Consider the following 24041-nt stretch of genomic DNA (forward strand, 5'->3'; position numbering starts at 1 on the left):
ACGTTCTGTGAGAGAAGACTGGCGGAGAATGGCCATCTGTAGCCTGCTTCAACCTTCGGCAGGCAGGTTCATTGGCTGCCTTAGACATCCGTCAACGCCTCAAGCTTTCCCAGCATGCAAACTGCCTGACCACCATAAGAGAGGAAAGAGAGAAGAGGAAGGATGCTGATGTTACTATTGAGGTAATTCCTAAAATATTTCTAGTGTGAGGAAGAACAAGGTTTGCCATTATGATGAACGTTATTTTGTGCAGGAATAATTATGTAATTAGTTTCTTTGGGAATGTACAGGATAAAGTGCTGAAGACATTTTTTTTACGATGTTATGGATTTTAAAAGGAAGTGGAAATTGCCAGAAATATTATTTTGGATCCTCTACTATTAAATTCATTAAATGAAGGAAATGTTTACAATGGAAGCGTTGCACTTCCTCTGACGGCTGAGTTTTAGGTGAACTTAATGAGTGTTTCATTGCATTATCTCACAATTACTTAAGTTTTAATTTCCCCAAAAGAAATCCAGGTTTCAAAGACCAAATATGTACTATTTTAATTTCGCATTTGTTGTGAGTTTATTTTATACAATATTTTAGATTTTTTTTAATTTTAAACTTATTACATTCTGTTTTCACAAAGAGTGCCCAATTTTTTTTTTAATGGATGTGCTTTTATAGAAAGTATTAAATGTTTCTGTTTGTGATTGGACCTAACAAGCACTACAAATGACTGTTTTGTCAGTATTGAATTCATATCTCACGTCGACTGATTTCTCAGTTTTGATTAATTTTGCGGTCATTGTTTAGAGCCAGTAGAAGTTAAACATGATGTCACTTTGCACTACAGGATGTATCGACAGTCATTGCTCTGTTGTGGCCTTGTGTAATTAAACATTTCGTCAATGTAAAATTGTTACTTAATGCTATTTGATCACCACTACAGGTCAGCATTTGCTTTACTTAAAAATGGAAAAAGGGACAGTCTGTTTTTGCACTCTGGTAAGCCACTAACAAAAAATTCCGATCTACTAACACAGAAAATAAATGTTCATTTATATCCTTTGTGTCCGACACAGGCTTGTAGTGCATGCATTATGCAATACTGCAAATGTTTGACACTACTCAATGATACCTGCCATACTTTTCCACTAATGCCAGTTATTGCTTTATGTGAAAATGAGCTTTGTGTTTTAACTGTGAATGATCCCTGAGTATTATTTATCGTGAACCCAAAACTGCTGTAATATTACTATGAATCTATTTATTGTGTTGTTATAGCAAACACATTTAAACCTAAATAAATGTTATACACATATTATTAAGGGTTGTGTTGTTTATGTCTACTTTTTATATATCCCATCTTATAGTTTCTTGTCAGTAATCATTGTAGGACTGTTGAAAGAGGAGTGTATTCATTTAAGTCTTAGTTTTACTGTTAGACACTGTGCCATAGCTGTATAAGGAAGAAGCCAGTGGTGGGATCTTTCTGGGAAGTCATTCACTGCAAAGATCTCACATTAAGAAGATGACACACTCTGAACATGAAACTGAATTACTCTCTGCCCTAAATGAATTCAATTGAGAGGAAAAAAGATAAATCAATTATGAAGTTAAGATAATAGTGGAGGTTAAAGTTTGTTGAACCTTAAAATTGTTTCGATTTTCAATAAAAATATATATTTGGCTCACAGGTGTCATTTATACTGGGGACGCTGGGGACCAACCACTTTTGGAAATGGCTAATTTGCTCCCCACCACTTTGCATTAGGATCAACATGTTCTGAAAATAGCGTGCACAAAGAATTGTACACTTTGAGATGTGCACAACAGAACATGTACAATGTTGAGGACTGTTCACACTTTTTGGGTGTATTTCTGGCCACCCAAGTGGTGCAATTTGGACCTGCGACACGTTTAATATTATAATTGAATAGAGAATAGTAAAGCATATGTTGCTCCCGCTTTGCCCAGTGTAGGTCTGGACTGCACTAGTTGTCAAAAAAAGTATTGTAAACGTATGTATGTTTGTATATACACATACATAAGCTTACAATAGGCTACTTAGGCCTATCTATGTATATCATATAGGCTATGTATGGTTTGCGGGGGGCGCTTAATGCAGTAGTGTTTTTAAATGTGTCCCCACCACTTTTTCTAACAACATTACGCCAATGATTTAGCTTATTGATAATAACAATAGCGCATTTCAAGGGACCCAAAGCCGCTTTACATGCTATGAACAAACAAACAAGTAGGGCAAATAATAAAGTATAAATTAAATAACTAGCCGTGTGAGTGGAAGCAGGGGGGCTGTGATGGGTTAGGGGTCAAAGGTCATGAACAGGTGAGTTTTTAATGATGACTTGAAGTGGTATGCATACCAAGAACTTGCAGTTGAGAGAAAATGTCTGTGATCTGACACTTTCACATATTTAATGTTACATTTTGTTGGGGAATAATTTGCCCAGCATGTCCTCCTTCGTCCTCTGACGCAGCTGACCAACCTTGAGAAGCCGTTATCTCCCATAAGGAGGGGCTGCCCTATGCCTAGCATATTGTTGATGTTGCCAGTTTATGACCAGACCGGGATCTCTGTCAGAGATCTTTATTGTTGTGGTGGGACACCTGGAACACATCGTTCTCGGGGTGTAGATGACCCCGAGCCATAAGCGACAACGACTGTGATTCAGTGTCCTCAGCTGTTTAGCCTATCTATTGACGAATGTTGATTATTACACTCTGAACTAGTTAAAACCTCGAGCTACAGGAGGGTTCTTCAGAATGGATTGTTAGTGGCATCTCAACTCGTGGCCCGTGACATGTCTTGTGAATTCTCCGACCGAAGCTCTAAATAAACCATCAGTGATTGACTAAGCTCCAGCTCTCCTTCGTGTCTCTTGAGTCCTGACTCCAAGTGCTTCAGAAGTTTCCCCCACACATTTCATTAGCCTACATTTATTCCTCTATAATGTCACTCTATTTGTTTATTTCGGTTTAAACAAGCCAGTAAAAGATTTTAAATATTCTGTTCAAACGGTTCAAACCGTGTATGATGTGAGGATTTATGGAAACAAGATTGAGTAACATGTCTTCGTAAACATAGACGATCTTTGGCCCACATACAGCCTGGGTAACCAGTAGATGGGCGGGACTTCGCCTCTCTATCATAGGTTGTGTTTACCGGCAACGCGTTGAAAAGGAAACAAGAAAGACAATCTGAAATATGTTGAGAAACAACTCAACATTAACTTCAGAAAGCGATGAAACTTGTATTTTCTGCTTGATAGCCAACGGTCAAGACAAAGACACACAAGTCATCAAAAATGTAAGATCCTTAAAGTTTTAACGGCAGGTAAAGCTGCTATACATTGCATTTACACCATTGTATCAACAATATAAGGGGTTAAATACCGTTTGGTTATCCGTAGGAAGTCTTTAAATCAGGAAATGGCAACAATGGAGATGTTAGACTCATTTTGTGCCTTTCATCATAGCGGAAGCAGTTGAGCTTTTTCGGGCCGGATATTTACTCTCGTTTTAATAGCCATGAAATTGTTGAAGTCTGAGGTAGGCCTACACACAAAATAAAATTATTAAAGGTCAACGTCTCTACATTTCAGAGAATGGATAATTATGCAGTGGTTAAAAATACATTATAATGTCATTATTACTTTTGCTAGTTAAGAAGAAACGTCTACATTTTTACAAAGGTTATTAGGCATCTGAATAATGATAATAACCTTTATTTTATATCCCTTTTCAAGACAAGGTAAAAAAGTGATTTACAAGAAATAAACGTCAGACAAATAATAATACAAACAATATAAAAGTGGTATAACTTGAGCAAAGAAACTACAAAATGGTAAAAAAAAATAAAAATAGAATAAAGTACAATAAGTTAGGTAAGACCAAATTAAATAAATAACAATGCATTTTAAGAATAGACTTAACAGATAAAGGGTCAAATTCTGGCCACAAACACGGCAAAAACACGTTGTTCCAGAGAATGGGGGCCCACAATAATACATCTGAGTTTTATCCATGCTGCATTCATTGGCTGTAGGTTAATGTGTGTGTTTTATATCTGTTATTCCTTCCTCTCTGACAGAACAATGAGCTGGTGTGTTTTAGAGACATTTACCCTGCTGCTCCTCACCACTACCTGGTTGTACCCATTCAGCACATCCACAGCTGCTTCTCGCTACACAGGGGACACGTTGATCTCGGTCAGTCATAAGATCACTAAAAGCTAATAAAAAGCTCTGCAAAAACACGGAACCTCTATTTCTCCTGACCTGCTGTCCCTTACTGCTTATAGTCACACTACTACAGCTTCTACAAATAAAGCTGCAAAGACTTACTATACCTTTAGAACTATGTAGGCTAGGTGTTATAATGAGACTGTAGTTGAAAGTATTTCCACAACTGATACTGCAACTTCCGCATTTACTTTTAAACATCTGGATTTACCATATCATTTATTTGAGTTCATCTTATTATGGGGATGTTTAAGCTCCCTAATAGTGGTATAACTGAAGTGTTGTAACTTGTATCCAACAGTTAAGAGGATGGCTGAAATGGGGAAAGCTGTGCTACAAGACCAAGGGATCACTAATATGGAGGATATAAGGTAGGAAGAACGGTCGTGTGTGTGTGTGTGTGTGTGTGTGTGTGTGTGTGTGTGTGTGTGTGTGGTGTGTGTGTGTGTGTGTGTGTGTGTGTGTGTGTGTGTGTGTGTGTGTGTGTGTGTGTGTGTGTGTGTGTGTGTGTGTGTGTGTGTGTGTGTGTGTGTGTGTGTGTGTGTGTGTGTGTGTGTGTGTGTGTGTGTGTGTGTGTGTGTGTGTGTGTGTGTGTGTGTGACCTTCAATAAGCACAAAGCTTAAAGGAATATCTTGTGGAAAGTTAAATGACATGATTGATACTATATCTGGATGTCAGGCATAAGACTTTGAGTTTAGCACAAGGAGTTAAACCGCTAACCTGGCTCCAAACAAGCATTCTATCTCCATTTTGTAATATATGTATAAAGTGCAAACGAAATAATCCAGCATCTACACCAACAGTAATTTGTTGTTTTTTCCCTTTTTCATAAAACAAATAAGAAATAAGAAACCAGTGAGCTCTAGAGGAATATTTTGTTGTTGAAATGCACCTTTAAGCTAAATTCTGACTATATGATTGTAGCTTAAAATGTTAAGAGAGGTGGAAATACTCACTCTGTCAAAAGGTTTTTGTTATTTTAAGTTTTTTATGACTTTATTAAAATGTTTCCTTTACATTTATGTGTTTTCCTACACAGCCTCGGCTTCCACCAACCTCCCTGTACTTCCGTCGATCATCTCCACCTCCATGTGCTCGCCCCTCGCAGCCAAATATACGAACACTTGATGCATAAGTTTATTCCAAAGACGGACAATTTTGTTACGGTTAGAAGCTCGATGGCTAAATATGAGACGATAATGTTACTCAAACACTTACAGTATATTGACTATTTTCTTTGAACTGGACCCTTTATGCCCTTGCCCTACCTAAAAGAATATGTTTCACTTTACAGGAAGAAAGTCTCCGAAATCGTATTAAGGATAAAGCTCCCATAGTAAAGGGAGAGTGGAGTGGACTGTATAAACTATCAAGACCATCCATCTTCTCCCGCTTATCCGTGCTCGGGTCGCGGAGGTAGCAGTTCCAGCAGAGAGCCCCAAACTTCCTTTTACCTGGCGATCCCAAGGCGCTCCCAGGCCAGCGAAGAGATATAATCCCTCCACCTGGTCCTAGGTCTACCCCTTGGTCTCTTCCCAGCTGGACGTGCCTGGAACACCTCCCTAGGGAGGCGCCCAGGTGGCATCCTAACTAGGTGCCCGAACCACCTCAACTGGCTCCTTTCAACGCGAAGGAGGAGCGGCTCAACTCCGAGTCCCTCCCGGATGACTGAACTTCTCACCTTATCCCTAAGGGAGACACCAGCCACCCTGCAGAGAAAACCCATCTCGGCCGCTTGTATCCGCGATCTCGTTCTTTCGGTCATGACCCATCCTTCATGACAATTTTTTTAAAACTCTAGATAACAACCTGATTTTGATTGTGTGTGTCCACTTTCTTCATCAATTGAAACAGCTGCTTATACCTTTTCATATTTTATGTCACAACCTATCTGATTTTAATTGTAATGAAAGATCTCGAGAATCTCCAAATAAAGGAATCCTCTCTGACAATGGTTTTATTATCCTTGATAATTACCTAATATTAACGACATGGGTCAATGTTTTCAGGTATTTCTAAGGTGTTTCTCAGTTTCTGTCTGAACACTGTTTGGAGAAAAAAAACTCATGAGAATACTGTAGGTAAAGGGTTTTATGAAGAAATGTCAATATTTACTTTAAATTGGCAGGGTGTGCATAGATATTTAAAGGGTTCTCAAATGATATAAGATAAGAGTAATGGCTCTTGACAAAATGCATTGCTGGTTTACATTACAGTGTCACTTCTCTCTGTGCGCCACTTGGAGTCACTAGTGTGACTTTCAACTCTCTCACTTTGTTTTGATTTTATGATCCATAAAACCTACAGGCTTTAAAAGCTGAATCTCAACTTTGTTGTATTACTTATGTAAAGATTTGAAGGCAAAAATCATAAAACATAATCCTCTCTGACATGTGTATGCTGCTATAATACTGTGATTCATTTTCAACCTTAACATACAGATATACACACCTTGTCCCTTCAGGGTTGCAAACAATCCTTTTATAATCTGTTTGTCATATGTCAGTAGTGAGATTGAAAAGGGAGCGTTGTGTCATCTTGAGCTAAACTGAGGAAGAAGGTGTCCAAAACTATAACATCCGTCATCAACAGCAAAACATGTCAGAGTCTAGAAGAAGCTGTCATACATCATTACAAATATATATATATATATCAGTTCTTAGACCAATACTTTTTTATGTTTCTCTAAATCTACAAAAACAGCACTTGTTGGCACCCTTTAAAAATGCATCATCCTGCTATTTTCCCTGCAAGATTGAGCTTATTGAAAGCCCCTTAAAACTCAGATCCAGAGGGTTTCATCCTGTTATAAGAAAATAAATGTGGCCACATGCATTTGAAGTCTTTTATCTATCAAAATGTGTGCATGTTATCTGGTGATTTTACAGCTGTTGGCTGTCAATACTTATAAAGCCTTCTCTAATCAAGTATGAGAACAAATGAATTGTCAGGTCATTTATTTAATATCCCATAAACCATTGTTGACAGAAAATAGGAATATGCCACCTAAAAGCACAACATGTAAATGAGAAAAAAACAAGAAGGAATTGGATGTTAGATGGGTAACATCAAGTTAAAAGTGTGATCCAACATTTAGTTCAATTTTTTCAAATAATCAGGCAATAATAATGTGTTTTATTTCCCTTTATTCAAACATATGCAGACAAAATATTGACTTCAGGGGTACATAGGTACTTATACAGAGTTAAAAAAAAACTAAATATTAAAAAAGAAAGAAACTGGTGAAAAAAGTAAAGGTAACATTTCAAATGAAATATTAATCAAATACACATTTGGTTTTGATTGCCTTCTTTTTTTTAAATATCTTTGATAGTGGTGCCATATTGTTGTAAATCTAGGTATGAATGTGCAACATTTGGTTTAGAGTCAGTCCATATCTTCTTGTGAATGTTCCCAAAAATAAAATCAGGCTTAGTTGTATAAATAAGATAATATTTGTATAAAATCCATCACCTTTAAAGTGTATAATCAAACTGAAGTTGTATCGTTTGTCCTCAACATCACACCAAAACTTTTTTTTTGTACAAACAATGATAGAATAAATAACAAATTGGTTTATCATGTAAATAATTAATACATGTATTTCTCTCTTTTTTTGTAAAAGCAGTAACACTGTCACCTGCAGCTGGTATCTTTGCTGGTGACGTCCGATTCTTGACGTCTCACGTCGACCTGACGCTGTGCTGCTGCGGTGAAGCCCCGCCCCTCCCCCCGTCAACAACTGGACTCCAGCTATTTGTATTTTCACTGCTAGCCTGCTAACGATGATTCATTGCGTTCGAAAAAAGCCAATTTAACCTAATCTGGGGGACATTTATTTTTCTGTCGTGTGCTTGCAACATACTCCATCGATAGCTGGTGCCGATGTGCATTAAATGTGAGCCGAAGGGCCGACGAGAGCGGTGATATCTTGTGGCTCACCGTCCTTTAGCCGCCTCGGAGAGCAGCTACTGCTAGCACCTCCGGAGAGAGTTAGCTGGCTGACAGCTGGCTCGGCTAGCTACGTGCCTTCAACATTAACGTAGCTAAGATTTACTCCCCGAAACAATGCATTCTCTCTGACATTGGTGAGTGTATTTAATGTGTTGGGCTTTAGTATTATTAAGTTTGTGCATGTCATTTGTTTTTAAATCGCCTCAGCGTTGCGTTGCGAGCTAACAGCCAGGCTTGTTTGTAGCAGCAGCTGCACGAGCCACGCCTGGGCCATTTAAATTGCACGTCTGTGGCTGATAGCATTTGCTGCTGTTTTTACTCACTGCTCAGTTTTAGAGCACTATATTCATTCAGCTTGTTTTGGGGTTTACAGAGAGGACTGATGCCCAGTTGGTTGACACATTGGAATAACTAAAACTAGCTAAGGTGCCATTGAAGATAACAGGGTGAGCCGTCATTACACCTGCCGATGCACCCCTGGTTCTGATCAGAGCTGCCAATATGATGCCGGTAAGTCCACTCACATCCTACACCCCTGGCATTTAAATGCAACTTATTGTTACTTTATTATGTCATGATATATGCCAAGACCATTTATTATTATTTTCAAGGTACAGTTAAATTTTAAATTCATGAATACACCTCTGCCTGATGTTGCGCAAGATAAACAACAAACAAAAAAATATGCATAAATAAAAATACATCCCTTAAAACAGGGCTTACTCAAATAAATCAAAAATATCTAGAAATGAAAACAATGTAGGCACTTTCTTGTCTTTCCAATGGTCCAGGTTTAACCTTAAAGAATATATACATTTATTTATAAAATAAATAAAAGTGCCATGACATTAATGATTGGGTATATTGGGTCACATTTGCATAACATATTACTTGTGGGGAGATTTTGAGGTGTTATGCAGTAATAGGAATAGTTCCACATGTAGTTATTGCTATATAGCATTTGGGGGTCTTCATTAACAATGTGATGATTAACCGATTTAAGATGAATAGCCTAGTATTACAGTCTGACTATCAATGTACAGTCGTACACCTCACAAGTTCAAGCAAGATTCATATCTGTCCATTTTCCTTTCCCTCTGCCACCCAACTAATCTGTATCTATCCCGGAAATAAAAAAAGTAATGGCCTAATCTTTTGTACAGTATCACTTCAGCTGATTTCCTTTCTGGACTTACATTTTTCCTGTTAATGGTTACAAGGCCCCTCGGCAGGGGACATTTAAACAAGGCTTGGCATTTTGTTTGTGTTTTAACAACACTGAATATAATACATTTTCCTGCAATTATATGCATTATTGATTTACACTGCTGTATATCGGGACAGGTTTACTGTACACCCTGTTCTATTGTCTCTAATAATGCATTTGTGTTGAAGAACGTTGCTTCGTTCGTGCATGATAAATGAAGTAGAACTATTTTCCATCTGTTGTTTTCCCTGGTGTTATCATACAAGACGCTCTGTGACAAAGAGTAGAATAGCTGAACGGCAACACTATAGGAGTCATGCTTTGTTGAGACTTCTTTTGTTATCTGTCGTGCTGAGAATGCTGTGGTGTATTGTGGGTAAAGTGATGGCAGCCTCTTTGGCCTTCAGGGAGTGTGAACATGAACTCAGGCGCAGGATAAGTTTACAGCAGGTTTAGTAAGGTTTAGTCGTATATGGAGGCGATTCTTGGCCAGTGAAAATACAGTATCGCGGTGACGTTTGAGAGTTTTCAGGATTACAGGACGACAGAGAAGCTACTCGGTATTCGTTGTAGAGTTCTCAGGAGGGACTGCGATGGTCGCCTCTGTAGACGTTTGTACCCTGTGGCACCACCGGGCTATCAGAGTCAAAGAGCTAGTGGAGCAGAGAGGCAGCCCCGCACTCGGGTCTCGCGTGACTCGGGCAGCCTATGAGACGTCGGCAGATCTAGGTCTGTGTGGCTGCGTCCACTAATGCTCTGTTGTTGAGGGGAACTTCGGAGCTGAGTAGATTGTCAAGTGGCATTAATCTCACACAGCGAGCCGGGCAGAGCATGACTTACAGGAAAACGTAAACATTGCATCTAGTTGTCACTTATACTATTTTTGGGTGGTATTCGTGACCTTGTTCTAAAAGGACATCAGCTCAGCCAGAAGGCACTCCCTATTAAACAGTAAAACGCCATACATTTAATATATGACTATTAATGTCAACTCTGTTATTTATCAACTCTCTCCTGTTTAAAAAGGCTAGATCTCCTTTTATATTGGTTGAATCAATATGCATTATTAATTAGACTCTTCCCCTCATGTACATTAGTCAGCTTTCATTCAGGGACAGGGACACGTCCTTTTTTTTTTAAAGAGTAGATGACATCATCTTTGTTCCCATGCCCTGTCCAGGTTTATATTTTCAATGGGAGTAAGAAGAGCATTTATTTTCTGAATAGTTTTGTACGAGGCTTTCAGTTTATTCCACATCATTACCTCATCTTGCCTCGATATGGTTCATTAACATCTTGAGTGTTTGGAATATTTTGCTGCACGAAATGTGGTTTTTATATTAGTCAAAAATGTCAAAGGCTACCTCCTCATGTCCCACTCAATAGCTGTCTTGGATTGAGCTATGATTAAGCTATTTGTGTGTCATGCATAATCCTGACCATAGTGTATGTGCTCTACTAGTTGTTTCACACAATTCAGCTTGTGTTTAGTTTCATTTATCTTGCTGTGTTACTGTAAGGTTTTAGATACGTTTAGAAGTGGACTCCATCTTTATTTCATTGCAATGTCTTCAATCGTTGCATTTGTGGATGTTTTCAGTTCAATTTTTTTGCTCTCAGGAAGCAATATTCTGCGCTTGATCTTTATATATATATATATATATATATATATATATATATATATAGATCTAGGTATAGAGAGGCGAAGTCCCGCCCATCTTCTTCCGACCCATGGGACCTTATTTCTGAAAAATTATGTATTGAAGTCAATGGAGAGAGAGATTATCTTTCGATCCCGTTTGAATTGTGCCACGAATTACACATGTTTGTCAATCTTAAAAAATAATTTCCATGTCAAAAAAGTCACAGTTTGTCGTAAAACTGTTGAAATATAAGACTATGAAAAATACGCAACTAGAAAGACTACAAATCCCAGAATCCCGGTCCCGCATGCTGGCTCTTACGGAACCGACTAACTCCCCTTGTGTGTATGTACAGCTCTCAACACGCCCAGGCTTGGAGTGATTTTCACCTCTTTTAATACTTTTCGCCTCATTCTGAAAGAAAGAAGTGAAATGTTCCAACGTGACGGCCTTTTTGGTGTGTTGGTGCGAGACGGGAGAGGTAGTTCATTGAGCGGTTTCACACAACAAATGTGTTACTTCACAGTTTTACGACACTTTTTTTTTTTTTTTACTTGTAAAATTATCTTTTAAATTGACAAACATCATATGTGTAATTCGTGGCACAATTCAAACGGAATCGAAAGATAATCTTTCTCTCCCCATCGACTTCAATACATATTTTTTTCCGAAATAGGTCCCATGGATGTCCACCGGAAAGGGAGGGACTTCGCTTCTCTATACCTCCTCTTTAATAGTAAATGAGTGACAGGATTTGTGAAAGAAAATGACTGTTTGATTCATCCTGCTGGAGATGAAGCCAGCCACGCATCCACTCTCCCTCTCAGTAGGTAAATGATAAAAGCCCCAATCTCCTGGGCCCAGGAGTTCAACACTTTTAATCTCAATCAGATCCGATCAGATTTTGAAATCCCATTTTTTGTGATCCTGGATCAGACAAGTCGGCCAAAATGTGTCCCTGGAGTTCAAAGCAATTCAGGATAGGATCACCCTGATCCAGATCACGATTTTTCAAGATGACTAGATCCTGAATATCAGTGCTTTAATCCTACCGATCTCCATCTAGTGGATATGAAATATAATACAAGGAAGACAAGAGACCACATTGCAGAGACATCTATTGTCCGCAATTACTTTTGAAAGGTGATGACAGATGATGGACTTTTTTTTTGTTGAAGATATTTTTAATTTAATCTAAATTACATTTGTGATTGACAATCTTTGTTGTAATACTTTTATGAGCATAAACATTTATGTCATCAACATTTGGTTGAAAACAAAGGCCACCACAAACGTGAGCAAAAATGGAAAAAATAAAATTTATTTCCCATGAAGGCTAAAAATTGTGTATTATTTCAGTTAACAAACTTTGCCATCTAATTTAAATTGAAACATATTTTAAAATAAATTGTACAGTACATTTTGCTCTGGTAATCCACTGGAAACCCACCCCTCTGGTGGGATTAGGATAATCCAGTTTTTTGGGATCAAACTGATCCCAATCCTGTGTTGTCGGTTTGAACTACCCGTTTTGAAGATTTGATCCAGATTAAATCTTGGATTGGATTTCCTGATCTGATCGGATATCAAAGTGATCCTAATCCTGTTTTTTGGTTTTGAACTCTCCAAAATCCAAATCTGATTTGATCAGATAGGGATTAAAAGTGTTGAACTCCTGGGCCCAGATGATGCCCACAGTAGCATCAGGCTGAAGGGATGCTGTATGTTTCTATACATGTACAGCTAGGCATGTCGCAGTTATTACATAATCGCCTGATGGGGATTATTTAAGATGACTGCGATCATTTAACTGTTGATTCCCATATAAAGGAATTTGAAGCTAATGGTATCGATGTGGCAACAAATACAAAGCAATTAAGGTTCATATCTATTATGAAATGGATGGAACTAGATACAGCGTTCAAAGCAGGTTTAAAACGACCCTGATCTGCAGAGCAAGCTCACTAACAGGAAGGAAAATAACTCTGCATCCAGTATTTTACAACTTTTATGATTTAATAAGAGATATTTAAGTGTTCTTACTTGGAATGTAATTCACCTAAAAAAGAAAAATGGCTGCTGACTTCTCCTTCCCAGTGGAAGTCAATGGTAAACGGCTTTCAGGCCCCATAGCATCACATGATGAACACATTAGTTCTGTGGACTGAAGCAGATGGTAAATGTATGCTGAAGTTGGTAGTATAGGTTAAAGTTAGTCTCCGAACCCCTTCTTTGTGACATTATAATTGTTTGGTATAAACTAACAAACAAGACAATATTTCTTTAATTGCAATTATTTGTATCACAAGTAATCATCACTTAAAATGTCATCATTGTGAACATGGAGAGTAAGGATGATGTTCTTCTTGCCTCATCATAGTGTCCCGAGCGTCTTGCCAGTCAGAGCTGCAGCCAAAGTATTCTCATTAGCACAGAGTCGTTGGTGTTGCAGCCACTGGCACAACACAAGGACTTCTTTCCAATCGAAGGACTAGTCGGCACCCTCCTCCACATCCCGGTCCCTCTCTCTTTCTCTCCTTTACTGTTTGTTTTCCTCTTGCTCTCTCTCTCTTCCCCTCCCTCTCCGAATTACACATACAGCAAGTGTTTCTTCCTCCCAAGTCTCCTCTGCAGCACTTTACGAATGCACGCACCGCTGTCGGTTTCAGAGGTCTGCTCGGGATGGCATAACAATTAAGTCTCATGCCTGCGAGAGCGGCAGTGCTATGATGAAGCGGTTTGTTGCTATAGTGTTGCGTGGCCTTGTTAGCATCTCCAAGGAAAATCCCATTTGGCCAAAGGAGCACTACCGGCCACCAAAGAAGGAGATCAGGAGGAAACGGAGGGCAGTGAAGAGAGCCACGGCCATGGGCAGACGCAACTTAGTGCGGGCGGTTGGTATTCCTCCAGTGGTCAGTGAGCTGGATCACTGGAGTTTGTCTTTTCTACGCTGTCAGCATCTGAATGCTTATTCGCAGGATGTCGTGGTTTCTATTTATGTGACAGAGGTATAGCTTAGAATATTCAGTGTTGGCTTTTAATGATTAATTTTCAAATAGGCCCACATTTGCAGCCAAGAGATTATTTTGGTGTTATAAAAAAAGCTGGGTTGTTTTAGTTTCCTTCTTTTTTAGAACTGCATCTACTAGTTGACCAAGTGGGTCGTCGATCAACAAAAAATAAATAAATTGATCATTTTCATGCAAAAATGGCAGGAAATGTTTTGTTTAGCCTCCTAAATGAGCAGATGTCTGCTTGTTTCTGTTTTTATATCATAGCAAAAGTTAGTATTTATAGGCCTAGGAAGGAGAAAACAAGACATTACCTTGGACTTTGAGAAACTAGGTTGGACTTTTTAAAACATTTGACATTTAACAGACCTAATGGTTGTTGGTTAGTCTACAGAATAATCTGCAGATTAATCGATAAGGAAAATAATGATCAACTGCAGCCCTATTTATATATATATATAGATATCTTTCTAGTGTTACAATATTTCCTAACATGTCTTGCCTATAATATTTTGTTGACTAAACCCTACTGTGGTCATTAATGTGTGTAAGGATGCACCAAAACTAATTCCAATAGTGGCTTCATTGTGATCTGTATTCAAACCAATGTTGTTACTGGCCTCGTTGTTGTTGTTGTTGTTGTTTTGTGTTCATTATTTGTCTTCCTGTACTATGTTGTCTCTTATTATGCAGCTGGTAGCTCTCCAATTTCCCTGGGGGATTAGCAAAGTAATTATCTATCAGTAATATGTAGGCATAACTATCCCCCAGCTTACTTTCATTTTCTCCCTTTTTTTTTTTTCTGTTAATGCTCTTCCAGATAGGGTCCCAAAAATGACATCCATTACTCGTCATAGGTGGATGTTATGGGCGAACAGTATTTAAGATTGCCATGACTACAGTATCACTTTATCATACATCCAGTTGTTCCCGAATTTGCCAAAATCTCAGCATTCAGATTCATAATAGACTGAGTGAAGTCGCAGAGGCTCCGAAGCACGAGTGATTATAATGTTTCAGTTAGGCTGCTGCAGAAAATGTCCATGAATCACTCAGCTGCATTATTACAAAGGGTGAGTCACTTTGTCTCCGAGGAACTCCCGGAGTTATAATCTATACGTAGCCCAGACAGTAACTGAACTTAGATATTAAATGTCATACTCTGACAATCATTGTAGCACTAAATATACCCTGAGGGCCCACATACAGACGGTTATGCATCAAGGAAACTACATCGCACTTTGAGCACCTTAAGTGATAAATTAAGTATTTCTACACACTTAACAGAGTAAGGTGTGTAGATGTCTGTAAGTTTTGGCCAATTGATTTGGGTTGACATAGTAGACTCCAATTTGACATTGTGAACCATGTGTAAACTTGACATAGAGGCATTTTGATATTACTTTTTCCTTTGAAGTCTTGATTACATGGTTTTCTTTGCCTTATTCTGGAACTGTTTCTCAGCTCAAATCTGGATTTTCTCTTTTCTACTCTGTTTACTGACAACCAGCTAAACTCACATCTCAATGAACAAACTCAGTCTTTTCAAACACAGCCAGCATTTTCATTTCATTTTGAACATCCATTTCATTGGCTTTGTTATGTACGAGCTACGTCACACTTTGTATCGGAGCACCTACTAAGTGATACAGGTGTAAATGCCTGAATTGAAGTTGATACATTACATATTTGTACACACTTCACAGAGTAAGGTGTGTAGTGCTCTGTAGGTTTTGGCCAATTGATTTGTTTTGACATTGTGAACCATGTGTAAACTAAGTTGATAACAGAGGCCTTTTGATATGACTTTTTCATTGAAGTCTTGATTACATGGTTTTCTTTGCATTATTCTGGAACTGTTCCTTTTCAATGTGCAAAAGCTATGCTACTGGAAAATAAGAAATCTGGATTCCCTTCTCTGTTTACTTAAACTAAACCCGCATCTCAAATGCATGAAGGTCATGATAACACTCAGTCTTTTCAAACACAGCCAGCATTTTTATTTCATTTTGAACATCCATTTCAAACTATTGGCTTTGGTATGAAGGTACTCTCCATTTTGGCTCTCTGCACTTTATTTTGTGAGCTCGTCACTGTCAAATGAAACAGGAAGGCACACCTCAACCCCCGAGAGAGAAACAATGACATTCTGGCAGAAGGGAAACGCATCATGTCGATGTTCTGTAATACTGCATATAAAGGGGTTTATATTCAACCATTTGGTCTGTTCTCATCTCCCAAAAACATTTCATAGCAATAAAGGGAAAGTTAATTTGTGCAGGTTGAACGAAGGCAGATGGGAAACTGACTGCAGCTGTAATTAAACTGACTGTCCTTGAACGCGACAACTTTTTTCTTTTTTGTGTATAAAGTACTTGTTTAGAGGACATTTTCCACTCCTCCTCTCATCCTGTATTTTGGCTTTATTCAACCAGAGGCTGATTAATCTCATTCAAGGATCCACAAAGTTGTTTACCCAGAAGTGTGTGTGTGTGTGTGTGTGTGTGTGTGTGTGTGTGTGTGTGTGTGTGTGTGTGTGTGTGTGTGTGTGTGTGTGTGTGTGTGTGTGTGTGTGTGTGTGTGTGTGTGTGTGTGTGTGTGTGTGTGTGTGTGTGTGTGTGTGTGTGTGTGTGTGTGTGTGTGTGTGGTGTGTGTGTGTGTGTGTGTGTGTGTGTGTGTGTGTGTGTGTGTGTGTGTGTGTGTGTGTGTGTGTGTGTGTGTGTGTGTGTGTGTGTGTGTGTGTGTGTGTGTGTGTGTGTGTGTGTGCATATAGATATTACCATAATTGGTCTACGCTTTTATATAGATTATATAAAAATAGAGCAAATATGCTGAGGGAAGAAAAATAACATGACGATAATTTATGATAATAAATATGAATACAAAATAATTGCCAATATATGTTCCCTGATCCCAAATGATGTTATTTAATTGCTTTTTTGTACGTATTTCAGTTTAGAATAAAACCTCCCCTATAAAACAATCTCAAATGTCTGTTAACCATGACCGCTTCAAGTAAATGAAAACTACAATTCCCTTTTTGGATCAAACTGCTATTAGAAACTCTAGTCTGTTCTCTGATGATTATTTTTAGAAAGAAGCACAAACACCCTATATTAATGCAATGTTTCTTATCTTTTGTTTAATATTGTGTGTACCACCAACTAGGCTTATAGTTTTATTTATAGAACATTTAAATCACAATTGGTTAAAAAATAAAATAGATATTTTTCCAAACGTTTCGAACCTAGGCATCCCTCCCAAAAAAATTAATAACTCATATTCGAAAACCTGAATAATTATTTCAATACCTGAATAATTTCGAATATTCGATTAATCGTTCCCATCCCTACTCCGGGCTACTACATGAAGCCGCTGAGTAGCTCACATTCAGGAGGACGTGTTCAGGTTAGACCTGCAGGTTCCTCTGATGTTCATTCACTCAACGTGTCGCGGCCTGAAAGCTGTTTGTTGAGCATTTGGAAAGCAGCGTGTTAGATCTCTGCTTTTACTGATATGTGTGCATAGACGGAAGCATGTGGGGGCTTGCACTGCTATGTCTTCCCTCCCAGGTTAAATGGTGTATCCTTAACACTTCGGCAGGCCATAATCATAGTTAACAGAAATGTGGCAGGCACAGGCATGAGTCCAAGCTAACAGTTGGGCCTGGTGGATGTTTAAAGTGTCCCATCAGCAGACTAGGCTTTGTGTTACCCAAAAACTAAATTGTAGTAATATTTCAATAGAGAACACATTTTCATGTAACGACATCTGTAAGTCAATTTCTGCCAGTATGATCTGCCACTGTTTTATGTTCTTCTTTCCTGATTTGTGTGTGTTTTCATCCATCTTTTTAGATGATATTGACGGTGTACCTCAGCGATGGGGAGCAGGCTGTGACGGAGGTGCCCATCACCCCTGAGACGACGTGCCGGGATGTCGTGGAGTTCTGCAAAGAGCCCGGGGAGAGCGGCTGCCACCTGGCTGAGGTCTGGAGAGGCAACGGTAAGAACTCAGAACACTGAGCTCTTTTTCATGGGAAGCTCAAAAGGAAGAAACGCCGGTTGTAACCAGTAATGCATGAAGGTGAACTCCATTATCCCGAGCTTGGCACTTCACTTACATGCACAGGAATGTTATTATATAGAGCAGAAGCCTCTAGCCTTCTTCATTAATGTAAAACAAGATTCATTAAAGAAAGATCAGGTGCTGAGAAGGGCCTTGCACGACTACCTGGGAGGAGGGAAATCATTAGACAACCTCACATCCTCGAATAAGGAAAAAAAGTGCTTTTAACACACTTTGAGCACATACTTGAAGTACAATGTGTAGGTCAGAAAAGGGTTACGTGCTGGGTCAGTCCACAGCTCTGTCACAGCAGATTCCACTCGGCCCGAGCGACCTGCTCCCACCCCCACAGCCCTGCTGACACACCCGGTGTTATCAGCATTTTTTGCTGAGGGGCCACTCCCCAGCTGAAAACAACATCCCGGCCAAGGGCTTTATTAACCCGCGTTATGCAATCATGTTCGACGGGTGCCTGACAAAGCAGCTGTCTGCCCCCCCCCCCCGACCCTCCTATAACCTCTCTGTCTTTGTCACTGTCGCTTTGTCTCTCTTTATCCACAGAGCGGTGTCCTCTTGATATTGTTAAAGGGATTTCATCACTTGATTTAAATCTGAGCCAACCCTATGCTGATGGATACAGAGAGATTAAAGCATGATGTGCCTAAAGTCATCCTTTTTTTCTGTTGTTATTGAATCTTTTAGACTTTTATTAGTTTTTCAATCATCGTAGTTGAACCCCTCCACTCCCAAGACAGGTTTGCTTTGGCATTCAGTGTGTCGCCTGTGTTGGTTCTTTCGTCATTACATACTGCAATATTGTATCACTAGTACATGGTCTTTGCAAATGTATGGCAGGATATAATCCCGTGTAGAGGCCTCCAGTTTGACAGAAACAACCACAAACATGTTTTTGAATAATGTTTTTTATTTGCCCTTTTGCCATGTGTGCATTTTCTTTTTCTGGTAAAAGGAACACGTTGACATTTTGGAAATGTGCTCTTTTGCTTAATCACTAATAGTTGTAGACTAATTAATGCCATATTGAGATTATTTTGGAATCATCTTAGAACAGGGAAGGCTAACGCTCTTATTTAAGCCAGTGGAAACAGCATTACCCCCTCTAAAATCACCAATTGCTGTTTTTTACACTTTGAACAAACAAGATATTTACCTAGGTGTTCAGTGCGCTTCAGATAACTTATGGTACTGGTGTGTTTTGTTACCTTTTTAGACAGCTGTGTCCATGAGACCAATGTGTTTAACTACTCTTTACTTTTCTGTCTCCGTAGAGCGAGCGATCCCCTTCGAACACATGATGTATGAACATCTGCAGAAATGGGGGCCTCGGAAACAAGAAGTCAAGTTCTTCCTCCGGCATGAAGACTCACCGACAGAGAGCAGCGATCAAGGTGTGTGTGTTATCGTGTCGGCTCTGTCTGGACGTTTTCTCTCCATGTGGAAAATGGAGGGTGGGGTTTGTTTTCCAGGAAATTCCTGACGGCGCTTCTGGCTCGCTGCTCAGCTTTAGTCGTGGTGTCAGTCAAAGGGACTTTTTTCAAAAAGTGTAATCAATACTTGATGGGGCATGTCAAAGGAATAAATCAGTGCCACATTTTTGCACGCACAAACACTGCATTGACATGAACCTTTTTTGCATTTGTGTTTTTGGAGTATAGCCACATAAAAAAGCACCCATGCTTAAAATCAATAACTAAAACCAGTGCTGCACACGATCAGGGGCTGACCTAGAGTAGGATTTATTCAAATGTTGGAATTGAGTTGAAGTACACACAAAGGAAGTCAACAGGCGGCAGGGAAGCAAACTCACTCTGCCGTGATCCAGATATGATTCCTATTTGATAGAAGTGTGGAGCTTGACTAAGAAAGTGAGGTGCCCTCAAAATATCTGAGGATTCTTTTAGACGTGCAGCATACGTTGCTAGTTTGCTATCCCTTCCTGTGAGCTTTTAAATCATTTACTCCATCAAATCTGTTTTATTAAAAAAAACGCTTGTGCTCGCTGCGGCTTTAGTCAGCAGCGCTTGTCCCAGTTCTAAATGCCGCCGTCATGAGCGATCAAGTCAGTGGATTTTCAAACCATTCCTGACAATGGTTGTTGCCTCTTAATCTGCACTTGTTTGTGGCTGCGTGCACATTTGTTTGTTTGTGTGTGTGATGGCGACTGTTTCTGTTTGCAGGGAGTCAGCAGTCTCAGGATCAGACGAGTCGCAGAAGTGGAAGCAGCGGAGAGAAGAACAGTGAGAACGGGGTGAGACTCAATAAGCATCATCTAGATCAGGGGTGTCAAACTCAAGGCCCGGGGGCCAAATCCGGCCCGCGAGTTCTTTTTATGTGGCCCGCAAGAGCTTGCAAAGAATATATTACGTTTATTATACGGTTACATGCCGATTTACAGAAGCACGTTGCCCATAAACTACATGTCCCACAATGCATCTCGTTGTGTGCCATGTGCACTGAAGAGACTTGCAATTATTTGCCCTGGACTTCTGCTTTCAGACTTAGTTCATTACTAAGTTATTATCCTATCTGATAATAATCCAATTCAGAGGCAATAATGTAATATAATACATTATTTTATATAATATATATTTATATAGTCTTAAAAGTTACAACCGGCCCTTTGAGTGCAACCATAATGCTAATGTGGCCCGCGATGAAATTGAGTTTGACACCCCTGATCTAGATTATGTTAAAAATACAAATGTACTCGGGTCCTTATTAAATGTCATTATCAAATCTTCTCAAAATCTGATTTGAAAAAGGTTATACATATTTGTTTTTTATTGCATTCAATAAATGAGAACACAGTTAGTTTATCTTACAAATGGAGTGTGGAAGCTAGTTAGCCTAGCCTGTTTACGATGGCTTTGATTACTTGGTAATGTTACTTTTGGTTCATGTTATTTCGACATGCTCTGAGTGCCATTGTAAAACTCCTGCATACTGTGTTGTATTCATCAAAGATAAAGGGAAGGATGGGATATAACTAGCATCGCTTCGCTCTTATAGCGTCCTGATTTAAAACTGATGGGCCGTCTTGGCGTCACATATTGTGCGAAGGAAAATCCTCAGATGCATGCACAAAATTGTAAAAAGTATACATTAAATATAACAAATGTTTAAGTTCAACAAAAGCAAAAAAATACCTTTTTTAAAATACAGTGGCTTTCAGAAACCAACAAAAAGGCATCATTTGTTGGTGAACTCTGAACTGTTTACTAAAAGACTGGAAAGTACATTCTCAGGGTCATTGTTCTTCCTGTGAGTTCAGCTGATATTGTTTTGCATCTGTACCTACGCTGTCAGGTTGTTTACTGGATTGAGCATTTCTGGGTTTGAATTGTAAAGCACGATAATGGCAGAATTCCAGTCTACGGTCTGATGGAGAAGTGTCACTGTCTCTGAATATATGATTCTGATATGAAGCTTGTCTGAGAGTAACATCACTGAGCCTGGTGTTACGGAGCTGCTGGTTTTGCACACGGCCCTGTTTCCCTGTCAGGTGTACTCGCTGTTGTGCAGGCTGAGCTCTAGCTTCAGGACGTGTGTCTGACTCCGATAAGAGCAGCCTCTGGCGTGGCATCCTTTTCTCTCTCCGACCGTCTGTCCCAGATTTCACAAAAAGGAAGGTGTTGCGGTCAAGGAATCGTAACTAATACAACCTTAAGGGTGAAGGGAAGAATCCAGCGACACAGGATATGGAGAAGTTGTTTTTGTATGTTGAAGAAATCCTGTAGCACAAAAGCCCCGAGAATGAATTCCTCTTAATATCCTGAAAGCCCACAACTTCAAACTCTGTTTCGAGGAAGGATCATACATTTGTTATGGATCCAGATATATGCGATTGATTAAATCCCAAAGCGACCGTCTTGTTTAACTAACCTTTACATTTCCACACTATAGCATGACGTCTAAAAAAACGTGGCTTTTATTTTTTATTTTATTTTGTTCAGCAATATCAGCTTCTCTGCTTAACCGTCTAAGTGCCGAGGCTCAGTCGTGTCCGAGTTTCTTCCCTAATATCTGATTTAGAGGATTATATCGGTCGGCCCGCTGGATGATATAACGGGCTCTAAGAGGATCATTGCTTTGGCTTTTCCACGGACTGCTGCCCAAACCCAGGGGCTCTCTCTCTCTCTCTCTCTCTCTCTCTCTCTCTCTCTCTCTCTCTCTCTCTCTCTCTGATCATCCTCTGAGAGGGACGCTGCCTCGTAAAGAGCAGAGACCCCTCAAGGGAACGCGACAACAATCACACACATTTTCAATATATCTTGGTATCACAAATATACCTTCCATAGTTGATGATGCCTGCTGATTGCCAGTATACTATTTACTAATTGATCCTACATTTTTCAAGCAGATATTCTCTTGTTCAAGCTCCTCAAATGTACAAATATGCTGCATTTCTGATGGTTTACTGAATACCTTTGGTGTTAGACATTTGGTCAAACTAACCCCCAATTGGAAAGACATTGACGAGAGAAATGACTTGTTTTCACTTCGATCTACATCCATTGAATACATGATCAAATAATCCACATATGAAGATAGTCGCAGCTCTATATTTGCCCATGTCAGAAAGATAAAGATTATTTGTATTAACTCTTAATCCGCAGAGATTTATTCTGACTAAACCATCAATATTTTTGGTCTATAGAAAGTGGGATACTAGTTAAAAGTGCAGATCATAATTTCGTAAAAAAACCTGAAGGCATTCAAATGACCATCTGAGACATGAATTTGAAGAAGATCTATTTTCAAAGTAGTTGCTGAAATTATTCTCTTGATCAATTCATGGGAAAACATGACAGTGATAGTCATCATGAGTAACTGTTTTTTTGATTTATTTTGTATCCTTTTGGATTATTGTATTAATGATTATTTTAGCCATAATCATGGATTGCTCTCCATTTCGGACCCGGACAGATCTGAGCTGCTGTTGGCGTGGCTAGCGTGGTCTCCCCTCAGTGCGGCTGGTTTCTGCTCAGTCGGGTGTTTCTCCGGCTCCCTCTTCATCACTGTCTGAGGGCGAGTGTGTGTGTGTGTGTTTCTCCCTCGGGTGAATTGTCACTGATGCAGTGTTGCCTGAGTGCATCTGAGCGTGGCTGCGTGTGTGTACCAGTGGCTTCCCCCGCTCTCTCCATCTCCACCTCGGTTGAGTCACCCCCCCCTTCGAGTCTTCCCAGACAGGTAGGAAAACACTGCGTGAGCCACATGGGCGAGACGAATGCACTGCCCGTGTCCAAGGAGATGAGATGACGCATGAGTACTAAAGTCAAATTATTCCCCCAAAAAAGCATGTTTTATTCAGACGAGATGAGTCACCAACATGTCTGCCTCTTCTAATCAGCAGTGAGAACAGTATTATTTTTTTTACTTTTGCGTGTTTATTTCACTTTATTATCTCATTTGGTTTCATATCGTCATCCTTCCTCTAACTACTCTACTCTAAATCTCTTCGCGTCTTAAAAAAAGCACTTTATCTGAACCAGTATTATAGATTTTTTTTGATCTGAAAAACAGAAAGCATGACTTTCACAGCCTCGCCTCCTCCCTCTTTCAACACACTTTCCTAAAGGCAAAGTCTCGGAGCGCTTCAGCATTTCAAACCGCTTGTAGTTGAGAGGACTCTCACTCCGTATGCTGTTTTATCCAGAGTAGTGTGCCAGTGTGTTGATGGTAGAAACTACTTTTAGTTTTATAACAAGTGTGCAGACGGAGAGTTTGGTGAAGAACAGAATTGAAAGTGATCTCCAGTTTTCCTTTATTCTGTGAGCTCTCGAGCAACACATGGAGCAACACATGGAGGCTGGTTTCACCCTCGAGAAGAGGATTTTATTGAAAATGTTTATGAAGGTGAACCTTTTTGTATTCCTAGTAAAG

At 39.4% G+C, this 24041-nt stretch overlaps 2 protein-coding genes across 8 annotated transcripts in view; both read left to right on the forward strand.

Annotated features, from left to right (window-relative positions):
• The first annotated feature begins 3151 nt into the window (after nucleotides 1-3151).
• Nucleotides 3152-6206, forward strand: LOC117440114 (adenosine 5'-monophosphoramidase HINT3). Of its 2 annotated transcripts, none has more exons than XM_034076365.2 (5): nucleotides 3152-3319; nucleotides 4103-4220; nucleotides 4555-4624; nucleotides 5294-5420; nucleotides 5549-6206. In XM_034076365.2, exons 1-5 carry the CDS (start codon nucleotides 3218-3220, stop codon nucleotides 5672-5674), a joined length of 543 nt encoding a protein of 180 aa, XP_033932256.1. In that variant the 5' UTR covers nucleotides 3152-3217; the 3' UTR covers nucleotides 5675-6206. The 2 variants fall into 2 exon arrangements, with proteins under 2 accessions (XP_033932256.1, XP_033932257.1); XM_034076366.2 differs by lacking the exon at nucleotides 3152-3319 and adding an exon at nucleotides 3458-3561.
• Nucleotides 6207-7915: 1709 nt separating this feature from the next.
• Nucleotides 7916-24041, forward strand: part of ppp1r13bb (protein phosphatase 1, regulatory subunit 13Bb) — a 37578-nt gene continuing 21452 nt past the window's right edge. For 4 of the 6 annotated variants that reach the window (XM_034075842.2, XM_034075843.2, XM_034075844.2 and 1 more), the window contains exons 1-5: nucleotides 7916-8342; nucleotides 8582-8718; nucleotides 17927-18074; nucleotides 19427-19546; nucleotides 20336-20406. In XM_034075842.2, the coding sequence (XP_033931733.1) occupies nucleotides 8710-8718; nucleotides 17927-18074; nucleotides 19427-19546; nucleotides 20336-20406 (348 nt within the window). In that variant the 5' untranslated portion in view covers nucleotides 7916-8342; nucleotides 8582-8709. The remainder of the gene's footprint in view (nucleotides 8343-8581; nucleotides 8719-17926; nucleotides 18075-19426; nucleotides 19547-20335; nucleotides 20407-24041) is intronic. The other 2 variants (XM_034075845.2, XM_034075846.2) reach the window with 1 other exon arrangement.

This window comes from Pseudochaenichthys georgianus, chromosome 24 (assembly GCF_902827115.2).
Source record: "Pseudochaenichthys georgianus chromosome 24, fPseGeo1.2, whole genome shotgun sequence".
NCBI lineage: Eukaryota > Metazoa > Chordata > Actinopteri > Perciformes > Channichthyidae > Pseudochaenichthys > Pseudochaenichthys georgianus.

Excerpts from the sequence above, each read along its gene's own strand:
- LOC117440114 (XM_034076365.2), top strand. The coding sequence starts at position 3,218 with ATGTTGAGAAACAACTCAACATTAACTTCAGAAAGCGATGAAACTTGT. Across the intron at positions 4,625-5,293 it reads ACTAATATGGAGGATATAAG|CCTCGGCTTCCACCAACCTC; the intron begins GTAGGAAGAACG and ends TTTCCTACACAG. Across the intron at positions 5,421-5,548 it reads AGACGGACAATTTTGTTACG|GAAGAAAGTCTCCGAAATCG; the intron begins GTTAGAAGCTCG and ends TTCACTTTACAG.